Genomic DNA, 24,068 nt, shown 5'->3' on the forward strand with positions numbered 1-24,068 from the left:
GGACCAGAGGGGGCGGGAGGGGCAGCCGCCCGCGCCCCCGCCTGAGGAAGGGCCCGGAGGAGCGGGGGGAGGGTCAGCGGCCCGCGCCCCCGGACTAAGGCCCGGAGGAGGACGTGGAGGAGGACGAGGTGAGCAGCCCGCGCCCCCGCCCGAGGAACTGGAGGAGGAGAACGAGGAGGAGGTGAGGGAAGAGCGCGCGCCCCCGCCTGAGGAAGGTCTGCAGGGGGAGGAGGAGGAGGGAGGCGAGCAGCTCGCCCCTCCCCGCGCCCCTCCCCTCTCTCCCCTCTCCGTCCTCCCCACTCTGGCCTCGGAGCGGACGCCCGGGTCCCCCCGTCGCTGCCGCCCCGCGCGCTTACCGGCCGTCCGGCTCAGGCCTGGGGGTGTCGGCCGAAGGTCCCCCGGCGCCGCCCGCGTTGAGCCCGGAGGCCCGGCGGCTCCGCCGCCGCGGCCGGGGCTGCTTCTGGGCCGCCAGCTCGGGCTCCATGGCGCGGCCGGGGGGGCTGGGGGTGGGGCGGTGGCCGGGTGCCCGGCAGACCCGCTGGGACGGGCACCGCGCCCGACCACGTCTGCCCGGAGAGCAGATCCTGTCAGGAGGGCGCCGCCGCCGCCGCCGCCATCTTCCGGGGTTTGAAAATGGCGGCCGTGCGGCGTCCAGCCAATCGGGGGGCAGCGGGCGGTTGCGGGGAAACGTGAGGTCCCGCCCCGCGGGCGAGGACGTGGAGGCCGGGAAGCCTTACAGCGGGCGGCCTGGGGTTTCCTGTGTCCTCCGTGTCCGAGTCCCCGAGGCCCGGTTCCTCCCTCACGGCTAATCGATTAGGACTTGCGACACAGCCGCGGCGAGCTGGAAGCCTGAGGTCTGTCCCAGTCCTCGGGGGGAGGCGGGGGGGAGATGGGAAGTGAGGACCCGAACTGAGGGTTGGCGGTTGGCCATAGAGGAGCTAAATTCCTCGGGTGAGGTAGACCCCGGTCACCTCAGGGAACGGAAACGTGCTCTCGGGGCGTCCCCAGGAAACCACCGAAGTCCGATCGCGAGTCGTCCTCGGGGGAGCGAGCCCCGCGCGAGCGCAGGGCGTCGGGGAGCCTGTCATCCTCCGAGTCTGTGGAAGCAGCAAAAGGCAGACGTCAGGTGAACGACCTTCTCCGGCGGAAGAGACGGTCGTTCCGCGGCACGTTCCTTGAACTTAAATGTCACCTTCTGCGTGTCGGAGGCTAACCGGGAACGTCCCCTTCGACACCGGGATCCCATTTCTGGGAATCCACCCTAAGGAGTCAGACTGGGCGGCCGAACGGGCCACCCCGGAGCACGGCGCGGGCGCGGGCTTGAGCTGCGGGCGCCGAAGGCCGTTCTGAGTCCCGCGTTCCTGCTGAGAGCTGCGGGGGGAGGGGGGGGAAGCTCGCGTGCGGGAAGCTGCCCCCCGGGAGCCCGAAGGAGGAAACCTCTCCCGACGGAGACCGGGCGGCGGCGGGAGGAAGCCCGAGGAGGCGGACTGCCGTAGGGGCAGCACGTGCTGAACTCCTGCCCTCCTTGGGTCTCCTCGCACATTTCAGCTCCTTTCCCCACACTTGCCTCTTCCTCTGACCTAGGATGAAAGCACCAAGATTTCGCCAATTCTTTGGGTCTTCATTTTCCTACTGGGGCTCCCGCGTACCTGTGAAAATGGTTGCTTTTCCCTTGTTAGTCTGCATTTTGTCATTTTCACTCTCAGGCCCACCCGGACGCCCTGGGGGGACAGACCTGAAATTTTGTGGCCCCCAGACATCAAGATATTAATGATTAATGGCGCTGATGTTTATAATATCAGAAAAGTAAAGAAAGTTAGATAAAAATGATAGGGAAATGGTTAGTTATAGTTGATCCACTGGAAAGAATATTTTCAGCCCATAAAAATTAACTATAAATGGGGCGCCTGGGTGGCTCGGTGGGTTAGAGCCTCTGCCTTCGGCTCAGGTCATGATCTCAGGGTCCTGGGATCGAGCCCCGCATGGGGCTCTTTGCTCGCTGAGGAGCCTGCTTCCTCCTCTCTCTCTGCCTGCCTCTCTGTCTACTTGTGATTTCTCTCTATCAAATAAATAAAATCTTAAAAAAAAAACTATAAAGTGTATAATAGGATAGGTACTGTAATTTTGAAATAAAAATATGGAATATAGACATATATTCAGTATATTTTGAGTTATGAATTATAAGAGATTTCAAAGAGGAAGAATATGCAATCAATGTATTACAATTTCACAAAGTAGTCACACTATAAGTATTGAAATTTTTTTTACTTTCTTGTATTTCATAATTTTTTAATCATGAGATGCTGAACTTGAATTGCATTTATAACGTGAGGAAAAATTCTTGTGTTACAAGAATCATTTTGAGATATTCCCCCTTATCCCACTCTCCCCCCAGAAATTAAAGAAGAAAGTTTTGCTTTGCAGCAGTTAGAGTAAAACATACAGAAATGCTGTCTAAGGAGCTTTCTTTTTTCCTTCAAGTTTATTTAAGTAATCTCTATACCCAAGGGGGGCTTGAACTCATGACCCTGAGATCAAGAGTCACATGCTCCTCCCACTGAGCCAGCCAGGCTCCCCTAAGGAGCAGGTTTCCACGCAAACACAGATTTACAAATATTCTCTTGGGTGTCTTTCTCAAAGATTATTTCAACAGCTAGTAGACTGGTATAAATTAGTACACAAATCAATACTTCTAAAACCTAGTCTCTTATATTCTCTAAGTAAATCAAACTCTCTTTTTGTAAAACTACTTACCAAGTGATACCTGTCATGCTTGTTTTAGCAACCAGTAAAGTCATACAGTACATACCAGCTGTATGTAAGTGGGGTTATAGAGGGAGACTATTGGGAATGCACAGTGTCTTTTATTCGGCCACTTCCAGCAGTCTGCCTGATCCCTCTGCACCATGGATACTTCAGTTCTTTCCCCAAGCCCTCAGACGCATGTTTTGCAGAAAAATCAGAATGAAAAGACTTTTAGAGATATCAAAGCTGTGCAGTCTTAAACCACCAATGGGAAGATTACTCTGATGGTAAATGTATTTGACGGAGAAACGGTCCAATCATCATATCTGACCAGCAAAAGAGTATTGCTAGGCACAACAGGACAGACTCCATAAAGTTGAATTCCCCAAATACTTATAGAATAAGTGTAAGGCCACCCGACACCCAAGAAATGACAAGGTTTTTCCTCTGGCGTTGAGCAGAGGAGGACATTGGGAGGGATTGCCCCTCAGAAGTTATAACCACAAGATGGCCCTAGACCAAAAGGTAACCTAAAATCACTTCACTTGGATAGTCTGAAAAATAAAACTTCAGTGAATCAATTTAAACAGATAATGCCCCCAGATGACTTGCAAAAGTAAATGCAAGTAGTCTCTGGAGAAACATGTTCATTCCAGAACTCAAAGACTCCCTTCAAATAAGTTCTCAAAGAAAACAAGTGCACAGTCAAAAACAAGTACATAATGGGGGGAAAAAGCCAGTGTCGGTATGAATCAGAAAAAAATAACTGACAAAGGAAACAGACCTGCAAAGATGTTCATTTCGTGGAATAATCAGTTAGATTAGGAAACATCTACAGTTACTATGTCTAAACAAATAGAAGACAAGATGGAAGATATCTTGGGGAAAAATAGTCAATCACTCAAAAAACAAAAACAAAAAACAAAACTGGATGTAGCAGATTAAAAAAAAAAAACAACTTTGAAAAAAATGAAAAAATATAGTCATTACAATTGGCAACTTAGTGCATGACTTTAAAAAAAAGATTAGGTAAAGCCCAAAAAAGACAATGGATAAAGGGGAAGATTGCTGGAGAAATTAAGCAGGATGTAACACAGAGGTATAAAGAGATTGCAAATAGGAGATGTTCAGAGACGTATAAGGTATATAAAAATGTCTAACAAAAAGGAAAGAGAAAATGGGAGGAAAGCAATACTCAAAGAAGATCATGGCTGAGAACTCTAAAACTAAGAAAGACATGAATCTACAGATCATCAGAACCAACAAATCCAAAGCCAGACCGATAAAGAAATCCACATAAAGACAATCATGGTAAAACTAAAGAAGCCAAAGACAAAGATAAATTCTAATGCATCCAGAGAGACCTTAAAGAGAGCAACTCTTCTACTGATGACTTCTTGTAGGCAGGAGCGGGGGCCAGAAGCCAGTGGACTCAGGGAGAAATGCTGGCATAGAATTCCATACCCGATGAGATACCTTTCAGGAAGGTGGGTGAGTTAAAGTCATTTGATACAAAAGGAAAAAAAAGTAATCGAAAGACCTCACTCAAGGAATTCTAAAGGATTTACTTCAAACAGAAGAAAAAAAAGTAGGAGAAGGAATGAAAAGCAAAGAAAGTGGCAAAATAAACATTGATTTTTATGAAATAACAACAATAATGCCGTGTTGGCTTAAATACATGTCATTGGCACAAAAGAAAAGATGCCAACAGATAGCCTAGAACATGGGGACAAACAGATAAAAGATAAAAGCACAAAATAAGATATCTAAACCCAGCTTTATAAGTTATTACATTAGATGTAATGGACTAAATTCTTCAATTAAAAGATGAATAGGAAAATATTTTCCCATAATTTTTGTAATGTAAGCTTACAAAGGACACATCAAAAATATGAGAATTCTGAAAGGTTTTTATATTCTTTAGGATGCAAAATGATAGAAAATACATCATTCAGACACTAACCAAGAAAATAATATTGAAGTAGTAATATTACTATTCAATAATAAAGAATTTAAGACAAAATCATTTGTAGATATAGTCATTTTAAAGTGATAGAATATTTTGTTCCTTAGAAAAATCTCACAATTTAAAATTTACATGTTCTTATTAACATGGCCTCAGAATATATAAAACAAAAATTGTCAGAGAGAGAAACAATAAACAAATCAACAATCATAATGGGAAAATTTAACACATCTTTACAAGGAATCAATACTCAAAGTTTAGACTATACAGTAAATCAGTTTGAAATGTGTATCTAAAACATTGCATCCAACAAACTACAGAATACATTCTTTTGAAGCATTCACAGAACATTTTCAAAAATTGACCATATAGCAGAACATGAAGGTTGTCTTGACAAATATATAAAGAGAGAAATCATTTAGAGTATGTTCTCTGATCTTAATTCAAATAATCAAAAATAACAGTATAAGTGTATGTTATCTATAATAATATCACAATTTAAAATAGAACAAATAATAAAATTAGGAATAGCCAAAACGTAGAAAATCCCCATACATTTGGAAGTGGTGGTCATAGTCAAGGCGCATGAGTAGGAGGTGGGACGTAAAAAGGACACTTTCTTGGTTTGCCCTCTGTCCCAGGAATTGTTTGAATCTTATTTAAAGGGAAGATACTCATGTAGTCCTTATGCGCTAGAAAAAGCTATTTGCCATTGCAGCGAATTTGATTCCTACTCTTTCCCCATCCATGCTTAATACATTCTTAATCCAGGAGAAGGATCTTTTTAAGAAGACAATTGTTATTTTTAGCCAGAACAGGTTTAAGTTGGAAGTAGATTTGGGTACGCTCTAATGACATCACCTGTAGTTGTACACAGTTATCTCAGGCTGTTCGGATCCCGCATCGCTGCTTTGGGGCAGAGAACGGGAAACTCAAGAAGGGGCTGTACTGCTTTAAGTGAAGCAGGTGTCACAGACCTCAGCTGGAGTCATTTCCTGCCCAGTGATAAAGTCCACCTGGGCGTGCGGCTTGGTCATTACTGAGGGCCAGCGGGGGCACCTCCAGATCAGCATGGTAAGTGGCTGGGGTCCTTGGACGTGGTTATCAGTATTGCTGTGGTTTTGTAGCAAATTTTACTCATCGTATTTGGCCCTCTTCCCTGCCAAACCATCCTTAATACGTTCTTAGTACAAGAGAAGAAATTTTTAAGGAGGCATTTGTTTCTTTCGGTAACTGTGTATGGGGCAGACTTGGAGAAGCTCTGGTCTGTTCACCGGTGGTTTTGCTGCTTTTAGGAAGAGCTTAGTGAATTTGCAGTTTGTTCCCTGCTTTTAACTGAAGTAGTGAAACAGGAACTCTTCCTTCCTTTAGTTCTACACTTGTTTTGGACCTGCTGTGCTGATTTTTCTGTAGAAACCAATTGCTCCACTTTCAGCTATGCGTTTAGAGTTTCTGGGGACTTCAGACCCGGGTCATCATGGCTAAACTCATAAATGCATGACAGGGTAAAGTGCGTGGCCATCACCTCGTCCTCTCTTGAGTTTCGTTCTTGGGGGACAACAATGAACATAGTTACTTACAGTAATTCCTGTTTGGGGATCATCTCTTAAGATTCACTCTCCCTTTAATGTCTTATGTGCTAGTCCCCGTGGTTTTTGGTGTCTTAGAATTTTAAAATCTTAAATGGAAGCAGCCTTGCATACTGCTTTCTCATCTGATATTCTCATTCCCTTCAACTCTTTCTCTCCAACATTTTAAGGATATTTAAGTTATTTTGCTCTTAAAAGTCATGCCTTCTTACATGAGGATCCCTGCGGTCATGGAAATGTTCTGTTGCTTGACTAAATTTCGGTGTTCTGGGGATGATATTTTTCAGTATCACCTGGCAAGATACTAATGGGGTGGAAAATGGGTACGGGGTACATGAGATCTTCATTCTTTGTTAAAACCGTGTATGAATCTACTACTTATCTTTATCTCAAAATAAAAAGTTAATTAGAAAATTGTGCCTTCCTAGTAATTGAGATAAGCGTTGTAGCAGCTGTGCTGTGATTGATAATATCAATATTGAATGGGCAGTTTACAATCATTTTATAGTATGGCTAATGTTTTATTATTTATTTTTTAAAAAGATTTTATTTATTTATTTGACAGAGAGAGATCTCAAGTAGGCAGAGAGGCAGGCGGGGCGGGGCGGGGGGGTGGCGAGAAGCAGTCTCCCCACTGAACAGAGAGCCTGATGTGTGGGGCTTGATCCCAGGACCCTGAGATCATGACCTGAGCCTAGGGCAGAGGCTTTACCCACTGAGCAACCCAGGCGCCCCTAGTATGGCTAATGTTTTAACAGATAGTTTGGAAAGGAGGGACTGGCTAAGAGAAGAAGGTGAAGATAGCCTTCTGTGCCCTGGGACACAGTTAAGTCATAAACTCAGCTGCTTCTCAAACTGGGAAGGGCGTGTCTGGTCCTTCTTGAGCCAAGTGTTCCTGTCAAGTTTGAAAAGGACCATACCACGCCTATGTCTGAACCCCTTGGGTAACAGACTGTGTAAAGAGCAACAACTGCTTTTCCACGTTGGTGATTATTTTTTCTCTGAGTACTTGGAGCAGATGTGTGTGCACCTGCCATAGCCTGGGTGGTAAGCTGGAGGTGCTGTGAGAGAAATCGACATGAAAGTGGCTCAAAAGATGGGGAAACCATGAAAGGAACCCCCTGTTCAGCATTTTTACCTAAATCTAGGGAGTTTTGATCTGATTACAGTAGCTGTACTGTACTGAGATCATTTGCAGTCTAGCAGGTATGGGAGGAACGAAGCCGTGCTTTGCAGACAAGCATGTTAGAAGCTCATTTATGATGGAGCATGCTGTTTGATTTTTTTCTGTGCTGGACAGAGGTTGGAATCCTGGTTGGTGCTGAGCGAGGTGCTTCCTGAATTGAGTTCACAGACTTTGTTGTGAGAGACCTGTAGTTGCATGGAGAAGACACAGGCGGGGGGGCGGGGGGAGTTCTACTCAGGTAGTGAACTTGAATTCCTCATAAGCAGAGAGGGCTGTTAGTCCTTGTGAATCGAGGAGACAGAGTACAAGGGCGTGATGCGGTGGAGCGGGAACAGAGTCCAGGTCGGATGGCAGGGCTGTGACCGGCCAGAGCTCCCTCCCGCCCTGGACTAGTGGTCTTTTCGTGGTTGATCTCAGACCTTGTCCAGCGGAAGAGTAGCCTGGACAAGGGCAGGGCTGCTGATTGGCTCACCAGGCTACCAGCTGGAAGGGTGCTGATGATGGGGAGAACAGGCTGCTCACCCCATGAGCCCCCCTGCACACACCTGTCCCATACCCGCTGGCAATCAAAACCCCACAGCGTTCAAATGTGCGAATGCTGCCCTTGTGGTTTTTCTGGGTCTTTTCTTCCCTTCTCTTAGATGAGTACATATTCGTGTCTGTTTAAGTGACCAAAACAGTTGTTGGCCTTTAAAAAGAAGGACGTGAATGGTGATTTAAACGTGGGATGGGGGGGTGGAGGCTGATGAGGGTGAGGGAAAACACTGGAGTCCGAACAAGGAAAAAATAGTCACTGCCCAGACATAAAGATAGTTAATATTTGATGCATTTTAAGGTTCTTTTTCTCTGCTTATTTTTTAATGTATTTGATGTCATACTTTATATACAGTTATACAACTTATATGCCTCTTACCTCAGTTTTATCATAAGCTTTTCCCATGTCATAAAATTTGGGGGGTAAACTTTTAAGGGTTGCATAACTTTTCTTCAAATGCCCAACAATAAATGAATGTAGATTGGTTCTTGATTCTCACTCTTATAAATAATACTGTGAATTCCCTTGTGCCTAAATCCTTGCATTTTTCAATTTTTAAAAATAATTCATTTATTATTAATTTTAATAATTCATGTGTGTATGTCATCTGCCTATTTCTCTACAGCTATCTCAAGTGTTTGTTTGGGTTCTTAAAGATTTTATTTTTAAATAATTTCTTCATCCAACATGAAATTGAACATACAACCCTGAGATCTACAGTCACTCTACCGACTGAGCCAGCCAGATGCTCTGCAAGTTTTTTTTTAATTAATGTATGTAAAATTGCCCTATTGATAGCCCTTAATATGGAGAACTACGTATCAATCATTTTTTATAAACCATTATTCTTGTTTGCTTATTGCGGTTTTGAGTTTTTACATTTTTGGGTTGTAAAATCTATTACATGTTTCCTTGCTAAATTTTGCTGAGAACATCCTTTCTTCTTTAGAACACATATGCATTGTAAATATAAAACCTCAAGATGTGAAAAAGTAACATCTTTAAGTGCAATGGGTTTTAATATAGGTCAAGGTTATACATTGATTTTTTCTTTTATTCCTTTCCAGTAACTAGCTAATATTTTTCTGGGTGAGGCAGCTTGATTTTATACATATATAATGTATTATGCATATATATTCTTAACTCACATGCTTAGCCTGTTATTCAGTAAGTCCTTAAATTATGATGCTAAAAGAAATCTTTCAGTAAAACGGGAGTCCTTGGTTCATTTGTTCTTAAATCGTACCTGTGCCCTGGGTTTTGGTTTCCATGAGACACTTAATTAGCCTTATCATACATTTCTCTCATTGGCTTATGCAAGCTTGGTTTCTATTGATTGTGAACAGCATTACTGAGTGACAAAGCTCATGTTATCTTCAAGGGCTATTGGTTCTAACCTCCTACGGCTTATTTCAGAGGGAGTGCCTTTCCATCCACATTGGCCAAGCTGGCGTCCAGATTGGGGATGCTTGCTGGGAACTCTATTGCCTGGAACATGGAATCCAGCCAGATGGCATTGTTCTCGATAGTAGAAAGGATCAGCTGGAAAGTGGGAACATGGAGCACATGGATGCATCTTTCAGTACCTTCTTTTGTGAGACGAGAGCTGGGAAGCACGTGCCCAGAGCACTCTTCATGGATCTGGATCCCGCTGTTATAGGTAATGTAAGGTTTGCTTTCAACTGTACATAACCAGATCCACACTCCAAGCAGACAAATCCAGTACCAGAGATGGGCTCATCAGATTGTATGAATCTGTCTGAATAGGATCATGGGGATATTTTTTAGATCTAGAAGTTCATTCGTGACCACTTAAGGTGATCGGCATGAAACATACCAAAGGGAGTACTCGCTTAGCCTTCTTTCTTTGTGTGATGAAACAAAGTCAAACCTTTTTAGTTTCTCCACACATCTATTGTCGCAGAAGATTAAGACTTTTCTTGGATTTGAAAGCCAGTTGCTAGAAGATTCCAACAAAAAATCTGAAATTTGGCATTACCTGAACATGATTCTGAAGAGGCAAGGAACCAGACAAATCTAACTTTGAGAAATCAGTACAATTTTATGATTATTAATAGCAGACTTTGTAGTATCTTGTCCAGAAACGTGGCATAGCAGCTTGGTTCCAAGAGCAAGCCTCACCTGAGCACAAGGCAGAAGTCCGTGGCATTTTTATACTCTAGCCTCGGAAGTCCCCGTGTTTCACTGTTGCTGTTTGATGGCTTGAAACCATTACAGAGATCCACCCAGGGGAGGATTAGTGGACCTCACCTCCTGATGTGGAAAGAGCGAGGTTCTAGAAGCACACAAGAGATGGAAAACATTCTTGTGTCCATCTTTGGAGAATGCAGTCTGTACACAGTGGATTGGATTTCATTTCCTTATCGGAACCAGGTCAGATCAGGTAACTGATGGCAAAAGTAGATCAACGGCCAAGGGAAGGAAAAGGTGGAGTGTCAGTACAAGGGGAGGGTAAGAACTGCCCCCGCCGGGATTCCTATGTGCAGTTTCCGTGTTTGCTGGATGTGAAAGGATGAAAAATAAGGAAATATTGGTGGCTTCAGGAACCGGTGAGATTCGTATGGAGGATAGGAGAGGCAGTTATGTTGTCTTCCGACTTGAGCTCTAAGTGTCTGAAGAGAATATCTGAATTTTTGTTGCAGACAAATGGGGATTTGCAGCTGTGAGCTTTAGCTAGAGTCTCGTATCCTAGAAACCTGGGCAGAGTAGAATATGTCCCCAGAGGACTTTGGTGAATGTAGCTAAAGAAGCAGTGTGAGAGGCCACATCTCAGTGTCCGGAATGTTGTGGCAGGCATTTTAACTTGCACCTATCCGAAGATGCTAGGCAAATAGGAGGCTTAGGACCTGAAATAAGATGCTAATAAGCAAGTCAGGGCAGAGATACATGGCAGGAAGAGACCAGAAGAAATTCCCCAATCCTCTAGAAAACAGCATAGACAGAGGGCAGGTTTGAGGATCTGGAACTGGCCCAAACAAAGAGGCATAAGCTCCAGGTTTTAGGAGAAGCACTGTTTTTTCCTTGTTCTATTCAGCAAATAAGAGAGCCTCATGCGTGCAAAGCACTATTCTTTTTTTTTTTTTTAAGATTTTATTTATTTATTTGACAGATCACAAGTAGGCAGAGAGGCAGGCAGAGAGTGGGGAAGCAGGCTCCCCGCTGAGCAGAGAGACCGATGCAGGGCTCGATCTCAGGACCCTGAGATCATGACCCGAGCCGAAGGCAGAGGCTTAACCCACTGAGCCACCCAGGTGCCCCCAAAGCAGTATTCTTGACATTGGAGGTGTATATACTCTGAGTCTTCATGGACCCTACATTCTAGTGGGATGCCTGATGGTCATCAGTGGCATGGAGAAGAATAAAGCAGGGCCGCAGGGATAGGGAACGTTGTGTGAGTGGTGGGAGGTGCCTTTATCTTAAGGAATGCCGAGGAAGGCCTTGTAGAGAGGGTGACATGTAGGGATCTGAAGGAAGTGAGGGCATGAACCTTACCTCTCCGGAAGAGACCAGAAAGCACTTTATGGACAAAGTGATACTCCATCTGAGTCTCGAAGGCTGGGTAAGAGTTGTTTAACAGTTCACAGGTGAGAGAGGATAGGAAACATATTGTTTCAGCTTGAGAAGGGAGATGTTGATACAGCAGACTCACAGGAGACGTAAACTGGAGTGGAGGCTGACTATGGGAATTCTCTTAATAATTTGTGTGGTGTGAACCTCATAACAAATAGGGGGGCAGTGAAGATTTTAGAGCAAGGAAAAGACAGATTGAGAACTATACTTCAGTAATGTTAATCACAGAGATTTATTCATTAATGTCTACAACATTTCTTTAGTACCTGCTATGTGCCAGGTACTAATCTAGAAAGAGAGTAGACTGGAGAAAGTTACAAGGTTTTTGTGATGTATGGACGGAGAATGGAGAAGAGAACACAGATTTGAGAGACTTCCATCTAAAACAAGAGCAACAGATTATGTGTCAGTGAATGTTCTAGAGGGAATTCAGAGATGGCAGCCAGATTTCGCTGTTTGAATAATGAGATTGATAAATGAGGTAGGAATTGCAGAGGGGGGTCCTAGGTGTGTGGGAGTAGGTAAGTTCCATTTGCATGTGAAGAGGTTGGTCCCAGAGGTGTTCAGTGAGAAGTTATCCTACAGAGACAAAACTCAAAAGCTGTGGTAGTAGCTGGTCTCGTTCAAAGCCAGCCCAAATGGTGCTAGAATGGAGGAAAGGTGAGTTTTGATTGTGTTTATGGAGTAGAATTGTACTGAAGATATTTGTAGGCAGAACAAGGAGAGAGGGAGGGGTGGAAGGGTTCAGAGTGAGTGAGTGAGTGAGGGGACCCAAAGCACGGAGAGAGTGGGTCATGCCTCTCCTTCTCTGAGGTAGAGACTGGGGATTTTGTGTCACAGAGGAAGGTGCTCATCGAGGAGTTCTGTGATGGGAATAACGGGGTGATGCTGTGTGAGAACTCAGAGAAAGGATAAGAGATTTAATACACATTTGCAGAAGAGGACAGAGGGTCAAGGGAAGTGTGAAGGGTGTGCTGTGTGTGGGCCTGAAGGGGCGGAGAGCACAGCTGGGGTGGGTGGTGCCCATGATATATGGACAGGGTGAGCAGGGATGTGGGCCTGGCGGCAAGCATATGCTTCTAATCACAGGGCCAGGCTGTGCGAGCAGACCGGTGTAGCTAGCAGGAAGGGAGGAGGGGTGGAAGACGAAAATGCTGGGAGCTCCAGGTTGAGGTGAGAAAGAATTTAACATCATTCAGTGAATTCAATGAACATTCATTCCAGCTGGGTAATAGAGATGAGCATAGAGAGGAACAATGTCCATCCCGTCCCTCCTACTGTCCTAGTGAGTTCAGATCATTATAACAAAATATTGTAGACTGGGGGCTTAAACCATGGGAATTTATTTCTCCCTCCCATGGAGGTGGGAGTCCAAGACCAGCGTGGCAGCCTGGCTGGTGTCTGATGAGCGCTCTCTTCCCGATTTGCAGACAGCTGCCTTCTCATCATGTCCTCACATCTGGCCCCTTGCAAGGGCACTAACCCCATTCATGAGGGCCCCACCCTCATGGCCCGGGCCACCTCCCAAAGACCCCACCTAACACCCTCACACTGCGGGGAGGCTTCAATGTGTGACTCCTGGGGAGACATGGACATTCCGTCCGCAGCAGCCACTGTTTATTAGCAAGGAACCACACAGGTGTTTTCCTATAATCCTTTCAGCAATTCTGTCAGGAAACCCTGTTGCCATCCTCCATTAACAGATGAAGAAGCTGAGTTTTGGGCAGGTCATGGAACTAGCCTTAGGTTGTTGAACTGTTGAGGGGAGAACTGGGTTTGACCCTAGGTCTGCCAACTAATAAAAAGCCATTCTCTTCTAACAAAAAAGCAGCATAAGCTAGTGGAGAAGAAAATGTAAGTGGTCATAGCAACACCAACACACGTGTTCATTTGAGGCATATGAAATTGTCCATGGTTGGTTATTTCTTACCTAAAAATTGCCAATGTCCTTCGATGCAACCTAATAACAATAGAAATGTCCATGAGGTGCAGAGGTATCCCCAGGAATGAATGAGTAGCTGGGGAGCCATCAAACATCTTCAGCCGAGGGAGCAGCATAGGCAGCTTCCCAGAGGCGTGGAGGATCATGCACCTTGAGCAAGGACAGGGTGTGGGTACGAGAGTGATGGGGACAGGAATCTGGAAAGACTGTTGAGCTGGGTCTTGGGAGAGCAGGGGGAAGTAAGGAAGTTTGGTTGGAGAAAGGATTTCGCAACTTTAAGATTTTGGATGGGGGGGGACAGTTGTGAGTGATTTCAAGTGGAATGGGGCTAATAGCATTGGAAGTAAGGAAGCAAGGAATTGCCAAATAATCATGTTTAAAAACCACTGAACGCCCTGAGGGTGCTGGTTAAGGATGCTAGGTCAGATGCTCATGTCACTGAGCAAAGTAGAAAAAGTGCCAGGAAGTAAGAGTGGACAGCTTGGGTAGTAGTGCTACTGGTAGCACTAAATGGTAGTGCTGTAATCACTGATCTCCAAGAGTGGTTTTTACCGAAAGAATTTACGAATGACCCTCAAGATCTCCACTGAAAGTTAACATGAAGAAGCAGGCTTCCGAAATTCCAGAAATTCTCTTCTTTGCCTGAACTCAGCCTTATAGCTGTAAGTGAGAAGCAAATAGTTCACCCAGAATTATATGCCCACTTATATCTTGTTTATAAATAGATCTTTTAAAACTCTTCACTTTGGTGGGTTTTTTGGTTTGTCTCTTGGTTACTTTTTTGGTGTGTGTATGTTACTTAAGAGTCCTTTAAATCAGTTTTAGTAAATTTAAACATTGGGTGGTGTGCCAAATTGTGGTTAGAAATTCATGGTCAAAGGAGCCCCTGGTGGCTCAGTCTGCCTTCGGCTCAGGTCATGATCCCATGGTCCTGGGATCGAGCCCCGCTTCGGGCTCCCTGCTCGGCGGGAGGCCTGCCTCTCCCTCTCCCACGCCCCCTGCTTGTGTTCCCTTGCTCGCTGTGTCTCTCTCTGTCAAGTAAATAAATAAAATCTTTAAAAAAAAAAAGAAAAGAAGAAAGTAATGGTTATGGGCAGGAGAGCAAGGTGAATTGAGAGAGCCATCTCGTTCTTAGAAATGGAGCGTGTTTCCTCTCAAGCAGTGAGCTTCTAGGGCTATCTGTAGGTATCTGGTGATGAGTCAATACAGCATTAGCATAAGTACGTGTCGTGAAGCCAATTGTGCCATTATTATTTATAGTTGCTGTCATATGGGCCATGCATTGTGCTCTATGATCTCACGTAATCCTCATAGGAGCTCAAGGGGGTAGGTCTTAACATTATCCTTATATGTGAGGTGAGGTCATTGGGATTTAAGGATGCAAAGGAACTGCTGGAAAGCCGAGTGATGAAGGAAACCGTGAACTTGGGAAACGGATTCTTAGATACGTGCTCTTGAATGCTGCACAGCATGGCATCCTGCCATAGGCTGGGCAACATTCCCAGAGCCTGCTTAGCCCTCAAACACCGATGCGTAATTCTGTAGGACTTGGGCTATCTGGGTAATTCTCGGCCTGGGGAGCCGGACCTGGGCCTGAGGACGTGTGTTCGGTATTTTCTCAAGCTGAGCAGGTTTTTAAAAGGAGGAAAACCAGGCAGGAGTTGCCCTTGGCTGTGTTGAAGACTGCCAACGTGTTAACCCCAATTTCCCTGCTACTTGCGGTTTTATCAACTGCATTCGAGTTGGGGAGGGCATTTGAGCTCATCGCACCTTCTTTGTTAAAGCCTCTTTTAAAGTGGACTAGTAATAATTTAGATCGGTTTGCTTTCCCCTGCTTTTTCTGGCACTCAGTTGGCTATTTGTAGATAGAAATACTAGCCGTAGAATGCCAGAGCATCACAGGGTGTGTGATGGGTTTGAATAGTGTCTCCTAAAAATGTGTCCACCTACAATCTCAGAATATGCCTTTATTTGGAAGTAAGGTCTTTGCCACTGATGTTCTAAGTTGAGGTCCTACACATTGGTGTTGGCCATAACGCCAAGTGTCTGTGTCCTTATGAGAGGAAGAAGGGACCCAGTCTGGGGAGTGGGCATGCGTGATGGATGTAGGCACAAGTGTGTGGCCCCAAGCCAAGGACCAGCTTCTCCCTGAGACCTGCGGCAGGAACCAGCCCTGCCAACACCTTCACTTTGGACTCCTGGCCTCCTGAACTGTGAGAAAAAACATTTCTCTTGTTTTCAGCCACCAGGTTTGTTGTAATTTGTTACAGCAGCTATAAGAAACTAACAAAGGATCTATATTGGGAAAAAGTACTTTCCATTTGTCTGGAAGTAATGATACTGTTCTAGACTGAGGAAGGCCAGCTCAGCAGTTGAAAACCCTTTCTTTACCATGACACTGGGGAAATCAGCATTGGGTTGGCAGTTGAACTGGCAAAGGGTTAGCTGTCAAATGGAGGGAGCGTGCTGACCTCATGTCCCCTCTGCAGATGGGATTCGAGCCGGCCAGCGCCGCTCACTCTTCTACCCAGAGCAGCTCGTCAGTGGGAAGGAAGACGCTGCAAACAACTACGCCCGCGGTCGCTACTCTGTGGGGTCCGAGATCATCGACCTTGTGCTCGAGAGGATCCGAAAGCTGGCAAGTGGCCCCTTTTTGCCTAGCAGGAGGCCGTACTTGAGTGCCTGGGATCCGCCTTCCACACAACACCCGGGTCACTGCCCCCGGCCTCTCCCGCAGGCACTCAAGGCTGGGAAGGCCCTTGGTGTAGGCTTGGACGGCACTTTGTGATGTAGGATGGATGGAAGAAACCTTTACACTTACTGCAGCCTCATCTTCTCTCTTTCCTTTTAGATTTATGAGGAAAGACTTTGGTTTTTTCCACTGCTTTATTGAGATATTGCACAATGATAGCCACAGTGCAGTTAACGTGTGTGTGCGTGTGTGTGTGTGTGTGTGTGTGTGTGATGACAACATTTAAAATCCACTCTCTTGGCAACTTTGAAGCCTACAGCACAGAATTGTTAACCAGAGCCACCACGCTGTCTATTAGCTCCCCAGAATGGACTCATCTGCTAACTGGATGTCTGTGTCCTTCAACGTCTCCCAGTTTCCCCCACCCACAGCCCCCATAAGATACTGTGCTACTTTCTGTTCTTATGAGTTGGACATTTTTCGATTCCACCTATATGAATGGGATGATACAGTATTTGTCCTGTTGTATCTGACTTATCTCTCTTGGCCTAATGGCCTTAAGGTCCCTCCATGCTGTGACAGATGGCAGGGTGTCCTTCTTTTTAATGACTGCCCCCCTCTACTCTTGCGTCTGCCCACTCATCATGGCTCACCTTCTCACAGTCTTCCAAAGCGTTCTGACACCTGTCCTTTTCCCGTAGTCTCCGTTATTCGTGAAGTTAACAGGTGACACATCCTACCTGGAGATTAGTTACTCTAGTTCCTGACCTTGAACTCTTCTTTACGGACCTGCATCTGGAGAATCCTTTGTCTAGTACACATATTGGTGTCTGGCATACTCCTTAATCAGTACGATGCCTTTTACACCTGCACAGTAGACTAGATGTACAAGTGAGAGGTACTTCATCTCCTGGGGGAAGTGGGGAGGCGTAGGTTGATTCAACATTTGGCCATTTTGTTTGTTACTGAGAAAGACTGTGCTATAGCTCACAAGCTGATACATTTGTGGAGGGCAGCTAAAGACAGTTGAATATTTATGCTTTGTTTATAGTGAAATTCTAAAGTGCTTCCCCTACCCCACAGGTAACCGCTCACGTGTGTTACTGGGGCGTTAATAAGGGCACACTCGTCCTTTCTGAAAGTTTTGTCCAGGGGAAATTCTTGTCTCCCCACTGCCACTGCGGGGTTCATGTGGCCCAGGTCTCACCTCTCCTTTGCTTCCCCAGGCAGAGCAGTGCAGTGGACTTCAGGGATTTTTGATTTTCCGAAGCTTTGGAGGAGGCACTGGATCAGGATTTACATCTCTCCTAATGGAGCAGCTCTCGATAGAATATAGCAGGAAGACGAAATTGGAGTTCTCTGTCTATCCAGCCCCCCGGATCTCCACCGCTGTCGTGGAGCCTTACAACTCCGTCCTCACCACGCACACCACCCTGGAGCACTCGGACTGCACCTTCATGGTGGACAATGAGGCCATCTATGACATCTGCCACCATAAACTCGGTGTCGAGCGTCCCACTTACGCCAGCATTAATAGGCTGATAGGCCAGGCGGTATCTTCCATTACTGCTTCCCTCCGGTTTGAGGGGCCCTTGAATGTGGACCTCATTGAATTCCAGACCAACCTCGTCCCTTATCCGAGAATACATTTCCCCATGACAACCTTGGCCCCCATCATCTCTGCTGACCACGCCTACCACGAGGAGTTCTCTGTGTCCGACATCACTGCCGCTTGCTTTGACTTCTCCAATCAGCTGGTCAAGTGCGACGCTCGACTGGGGAAGTACATGGCCTGCTGCCTACTCTACAGAGGGGACGTGGTCCCCAAAGACGTGAATGCAGCCATCGCAGCCATGAAGTCAAGGAACTCTGTGCAGTTTGTGGATTGGTGTCCGACTGGTTTCAAGGTGGGCATCAACAACCAGCCACCCATGGTGATGCCAGGAGGGGACCTGGCCAAGGTCCAGCGGGCTGTGTGTATGATGAGCAACACCACGGCCGTCGTGGAGGCCTGGGCCCGCCTGGACCACAAGTTCGACCTCATGTATGCCAAGAGGGCATTTCTGCATTGGTACAGCAGGGAAGGCATGGAGGAAGGCGAGTTCTCAGAGGCCAGGGAAGACTTGGCTGCTCTGGAGAAGGATTACGAAGAAATGGGGCAAAGTTTCTGATGGAAATGTGGCCGAGGAGAATGAGTGTTAAGTTGAAGTGTCTTGCTTTCTTTCAAGACGTCATGTGCTCTTGGAGGGTAGGGTTCCCCCGATTGGAAGAAACTGGAAACCCAATCAAACAAGACCCTAAGCTCAGCTCTAAATCAAATGGGTCAGTACCTTGTCTGTTGGTTCAGCCCAGCTACCGGTGGATCCCCTAGGTATGGGGTCCTTTGAGCCTCTGGATCATGTCCATGTTTCTTTCTTTCTTCTTTTTTTTTTCTCTTAGAATGGAAAGCTAGCTTTATTCTTTGCTCCTTCAAGAAAAAATGATGAAACCCTAAAGTCAATGCTTTCCCATTCCCTTTCCTGTGGTGTAAAGGAGCACATGTTAATTATTAATGTTATTTCCCCCATGTCTATGTTTTGTACATTGATTAAATAATGAATATTTCAGTATCATTCTTTTATTTCTTCTAAAGGTAGGCTTTAAAGTCTCAGTTTGTTTTTTTATGCAAACAAAAAGCAAAAATATTCTTGGGTCTTTCAAAAATTTACATCTGTGTTCCTGTGGGTCAGAAGGTGAGAAGGATCTCTCTCAGCTCCCTGTCCTTGAAGAGATGTTCTCAAAGTGTTGCCAGCAGAACCCTGCATTGGAACCAGTGGAGAGGTTTAGGGAAAAAAAAATGCAGATTCTTGGGGCACCTGGCTGACTCTGTGGGTAGAGTGTGTGATGCTTGATCTTAGGGTTGTAGAGATTACTTAAAAATAAACAAAAATAAATTTAAAAAAATGTAGATTCTTGAGGTTCAGAAGCTCTGGGGATTGGAGGGGACATGACCTAAGAATCTGAAGTTTAAAAAGCACACTTGAAGGAATTCATTTTTGGAATTAAACTATCCTACTTTCAAACAAGTTATAACTTAAAGTGGATGTAGTAGTTATAAATGCCTTAAAACCATCAGCCACATTTTTATTATCCATGAAGTTTATTTTAGTCTGGCTAGTCACTAGCCTTCAGGTGAACTAGACCCTGCAAAGGTACTCACTTGGCCTTACATGTTGCTCTTGAGCTGATGGTAGATATTTTCCAGGTGCCGCATTCAGCTGTGGTGTTTCCCCTGCATCCTTAGTCCTCCATCTGTACCTTCTTTGCCCAACGTGGTCAGGGTGTTTGGTTCAGGTAGATAAGCTGAGGGTAATAGCACGAAACCCTTGGCTGAAGGCATCAAGTTGAGGGTCATACTGAGAGCTTTGCCAGACTGTAGTGCGGCCACCTTCTTACTGCATGGACCCGGCACGTGGACTCCACCTCTAATGGCTTCCCGGCCGATGCGCTTATGTACTAACATCACTGCCCTGGGATGCGGCTTCAAGAGCTCCATTCGCATCACGTACCATTTTGCCTGTTCTCTACTCATATGTTGTCTCCGTGGAGACCAGTGAGCACACTTTGGTGGAAATGATGTCCAGACACTTCAAGGCACGCCTGTCAAGAGGTGGTCCTCCAGGCCGCCCACCCGTGAGTTTTTGCTTGGTCCTCAAATCTCAACATGTTTGGCTGGATCCCCTTGGCACTCTATGCCCAAGGCCCTCCGCCAAGGGCTGGGTCTACATTGACACTAAAACAACTTCATACCAGAGTTCCCTTTGGAACCTGAGGCCCGTTAATCCTGAGGTGTGCCAAGACTTCCAGGATAATAAGAAGGAAAGGAAGGATTCTCATTCCTATGTCTTTGACCTGCCGTGATTAAGTATTTGGAGGAAAGTAAAAAAAAAAAAAACAAATAAAAATTCTTTTCTACAAAGAAAGGCGTGATTTGGTGACCTCTGTCATTTTCTCCAAATCCGACATAGACCAGCAGTGGCTTGTGTGGCTCTTTAAGCATGAAAGAAAACCTTCAGTGCTTGGAGCAGCCTATATCCAAATTTACGGAGTTTTCTTTTTCAACTAACCTATGTGTCTTATGCTTGCATTGTGAAATCCTCTGTCTTATTTAGTAATAAAAGAAGATATTTGATGACATAAGTAAATGGGCATTTCACATACTTACGAGTTTTAGGGTTTGGTCTCCTAAGGAGTAGTCATCAAGCCTCTATAAGCCATATATGATATTCGATTTACCAGGTATTTTTCTGTATTATTCATGTTTCCTCTCCATTAATTTATTAAACATTCATTAAAGTGTTTTTTCTTTTAGTGGATACCGTAGAGACGACAACATTCATACCTGACTTGTTAGCATCTACTGTGCATTCGTGTTTTCACCACTTCTGGACGTTGAAAAAAAACCGTAGAACGTGTTTACTACCCTCTTGCCTTTTGTGTTTTGTAAACTTACCTTTTTGTGCTGTTTATTGAAGACCTTACAAGGCATTGACTAGTATTGCTGTTGTTTTAAAAGGGGTGTTTGCTTCAGTTTGCCTTCCTGGCTATGTTCTGCTGCTCTTCAGTCCTTCTTGGTTACCAGACTTCTACGTGGGATCGTGTTCCTTCTGGCAAAATAGCTCCCTTAGGCCTTCTGCTGCTGTGGATCTGGGGTTGACAAGGAGTGATATTTGCTTCTACCTCCTCAAAGAGTGAGGTCACCTGAGATCATGAGAATATGAACTTGGGGCTGGAAGTCTCTTGCTCATCTGTGTGTCTACAGCGCCAGGCACAGCGTAGGTACTGAGATATTTATAAAATTGGAAAGTGCCGGGAGAGGACCTTATTTCCTCCTTTACTGAAATCACATCCATCGGATTTTAACTTCTTGTGTTCCTCTTCCATCTTCCCCTTAAACTTATTTTGAATCTACACATGTCCTCTTCCATCCCAGAGGAATAGCGCCGTCCAGTCCGAGGCCATTTATAATTTTTTGCACCCTCTCCTTTTGACTCTGCCCTTCTAGAAGACCTCACTCCTTCAATCTCCTTTGTTTATTCTCTGTTTCTCGGTTGATTTTTGCTGCTGTTGTTGTTCTTTCCCTTAATTGCCTGTTCACATCTCCTCGTTCAAAAAAATCAACCCCTTTTTCTACATTCTGTGACCCCAGTAACATCCTCTCTCATCTTTCCACGCTGCTCAAAGGAATATACGTCTGACGCCTGCACCTCATCTTCTCTCTCCTCGTTTGTGATGTGTCCTTCCCACCGTTCTACCGAAGCCGTCATCCTGAAGACCACTGATGGTACGTCATTGGCCAAAACAAAGACCTCAGCCTTTGGATTTCTTTACCCTAAACATTTGGCTATTCCTTTCTCTTGACCCTTTTCCTGTGGCTCCTGGGAAACGAGTTGTTTCTCCCACTACACCTGGTAGATAATCTGAGGGTAATAGCCACGGAAGCCTTGGCTGAAGGCATCAAGTTGAAGGTCGTATTGAGAGATTTACTGAGCTGCGCTGCAACCACCTTCTTACTGGGTGGACCCGGCATGGCCACTCCACCTTTAACGGCTTCCCGGTCCATGCACTTATGTACTAACGTCACTGCCCTGGGATGTGGCTTCAAGAGCTCCATTCGCATCACATGCCATTGTGCAGACTTCTCTTTCACCTTGTCTGCCCCTGGTGGAGATGCTCTTGGTGCCTTTCTCTGGCTCTCCCTTACCTTGTCCACAACCACATTCGCTTCACGTGAGAGACTGAGAAGACGCTAAGTGTTCCTTCTCTCTGGAGTTCTATACCAAAACTTCCGCCTACCTGCTATCTTCTCAGACAGCCTTGCCTACACTTAAATTTGGCTTCTTCCAAGAAGAGCTTACCACTATACCTCCAAAGGAATCTGCTCTTCCCCGAGTGCTCTGTCTTGTCTGTTTCTGTCATCATCCCAGATCCTAAACAACGCTGTCATTTTTGACTGCCGTCTTTCTTTCTACAGAGCCGGGGTCTTAGCAATTCTACTTCAGTGATAATTCCAGGATCCATTCCCTTCCTCGTCTTCCTATGGAAGCCATCCTAGCTCAGGCCTGCACACTAGTGCCCAAAGGCTTTTCTGCTTTTCCCTTTGTCTTCCTGACCCGCCCAGCACACGTGTGACGATATTCCAAAGCACAGCTTGGATTATTTTGCCCCCTTGCTCAAAGCTTTAGTGATTCCCATCTGCTTAAGTATGAAGTCTAAATCCCTGCTCATGGCGTGCAGAGCCCTGTCCCCATGAGTTCCAACTTAAATTTCCAGTCCCGTCCTTCCCTGTTCTGCCTGGCATTCCATCCAAACTGGGGCGCTCACTACTTCTAGCACCTGTTCTCTCTCCTCTGCCTTTGCTCCTCCTTGCAGCTTTCTTTCTTCTCTCCTTCTGTGGCTGAGTGACAGAACACTTCCTTCAAACCCAGTGCACCTGTCCCGTGAAGCTTCTTGGGCATCCATTTGCGCCCACCCCAGGATTAGAGGCATTTGGGATACACTGTGAAATCTCTCACTGCAGTGGAAATAATGTAGTAAACACTCATTTGAGGGGTGCCTGTGTGGCTCAGTGGGTTAAAGCTTCTGCCTTCCGCTCAGGTCATGATCCCAGGGTCCTGGGATGGAGGCCCGCATCGGGCTCTCTGCTCAGCAGGGAGCCTGTTTCTCTTCCTCTCTTTCTCTGCCTGCCTCTCTGCCTACTTGTGATCTCTGTCTGTCAAATAAATAAATAAAATCTTTAAAAAAATACTCATTAATGAATTACATATATATTTTCATGTGCATATCCTATATAGAGCTTTGAACTATTAGACTTTTGCTAGTTCTATGTGCATGTGTTGTTTCTCTCTTCAGACACCAGAGGGCACGAGTGAACGCTTAAATAACCCCTCAGTTTCTATCATTGTTTTGCTATTCTGAAGGACGTTTGTGTTTGTGTGTGCATGCCTCTGTGTGTGTGTGTGCGTGCGTGTGTGCGTGCCTGCACACACTCAGAAAAGACCATCCAGAGAAATGGTAGGAATGGGAGCCTGAGAAAGTGTGAGAGACAGTCCCAAGAGATAACTGCCCACAGTGGATGGTCATAGGAGGAGCAGAGTGGTCCACTAAGATGTGGAAAGAGTGGCAGTTAAGGATTCGGGGTGTTTGGGGCACCTGGGTGGCTCAGTGGGTTAAAGCGTCTGCCTTCGGCTCAGGTCATGATCCCAGGGTCCTGGATCGAGCCCCACATCGGGCTCTCTGCTCAGTGGGGAGCCTGCTTCCTCCTCCCTCTCTCTCTCTCTCTCTGCCTGCCTCTCTGCCTACTTGTGATCTCTCTGTCAAATAAATAAATAAAATCTTTTTAAAAAAAGGATTTGGGGGGTTTGTTTTCGACACAGGAAAAGTGAAGTGGGTTAGTGTGCTGCTGTGACTGGTGTGGTGGGTGGGGTAATGCTGGGGTAATGCCGATGACGCGGCAGAAAGGAGGAAGCGTTGTCGGGTCGGTGTCTCACAGTGGCCAACGGCTATGGGAACTTTGGGCATGACACGGGGCACACGAATGGTGCGTCCAGCTTAGAGTAGAAGGCAGAGTGTGTGGATGGCGATGCCTGGGGTAGGCAAAAGTGTTGACGGGAGCTTGTGAAATTTTGCTTCAGAAGCGTCTGATTTTCTTAGTGAAATGAAAAGCAAGGTCTCCAGCTAAGATGTGAACACGGGGAGGAAATATGTGAGGTTTGAGGAGAGAAGAAAATGAGTGCACATCTCGGGTGGTCAGGGTGGGAGTGGAGGAAAGGCAGCGTCTTTG

The 24,068-nt window shown here is 45.8% G+C and overlaps 1 protein-coding gene across 1 annotated transcript; it reads left to right on the forward strand.

The window, feature by feature from the left end:
- Positions 1-696: 696 nt before the first annotated feature.
- TUBAL3 (tubulin alpha like 3) lies at positions 697-18,854 on the forward strand. Its single transcript, XM_080811359.1, has 4 exons — positions 697-854; positions 9,438-9,681; positions 16,044-16,196; positions 17,477-18,854. Exons 2-4 carry the CDS (start codon positions 9,579-9,581, stop codon positions 18,415-18,417), a joined length of 1,197 nt encoding a protein of 398 aa, XP_080667485.1. The 5' UTR covers positions 697-854; positions 9,438-9,578; the 3' UTR covers positions 18,418-18,854.
- Positions 18,855-24,068: the final 5,214 nt, after the last annotated feature.

This window comes from Martes martes, assembly GCF_963455335.1.
Source record: "Martes martes genome assembly, chromosome: 8".
NCBI classification, from domain to species: Eukaryota; Metazoa; Chordata; class Mammalia; order Carnivora; family Mustelidae; genus Martes; species Martes martes.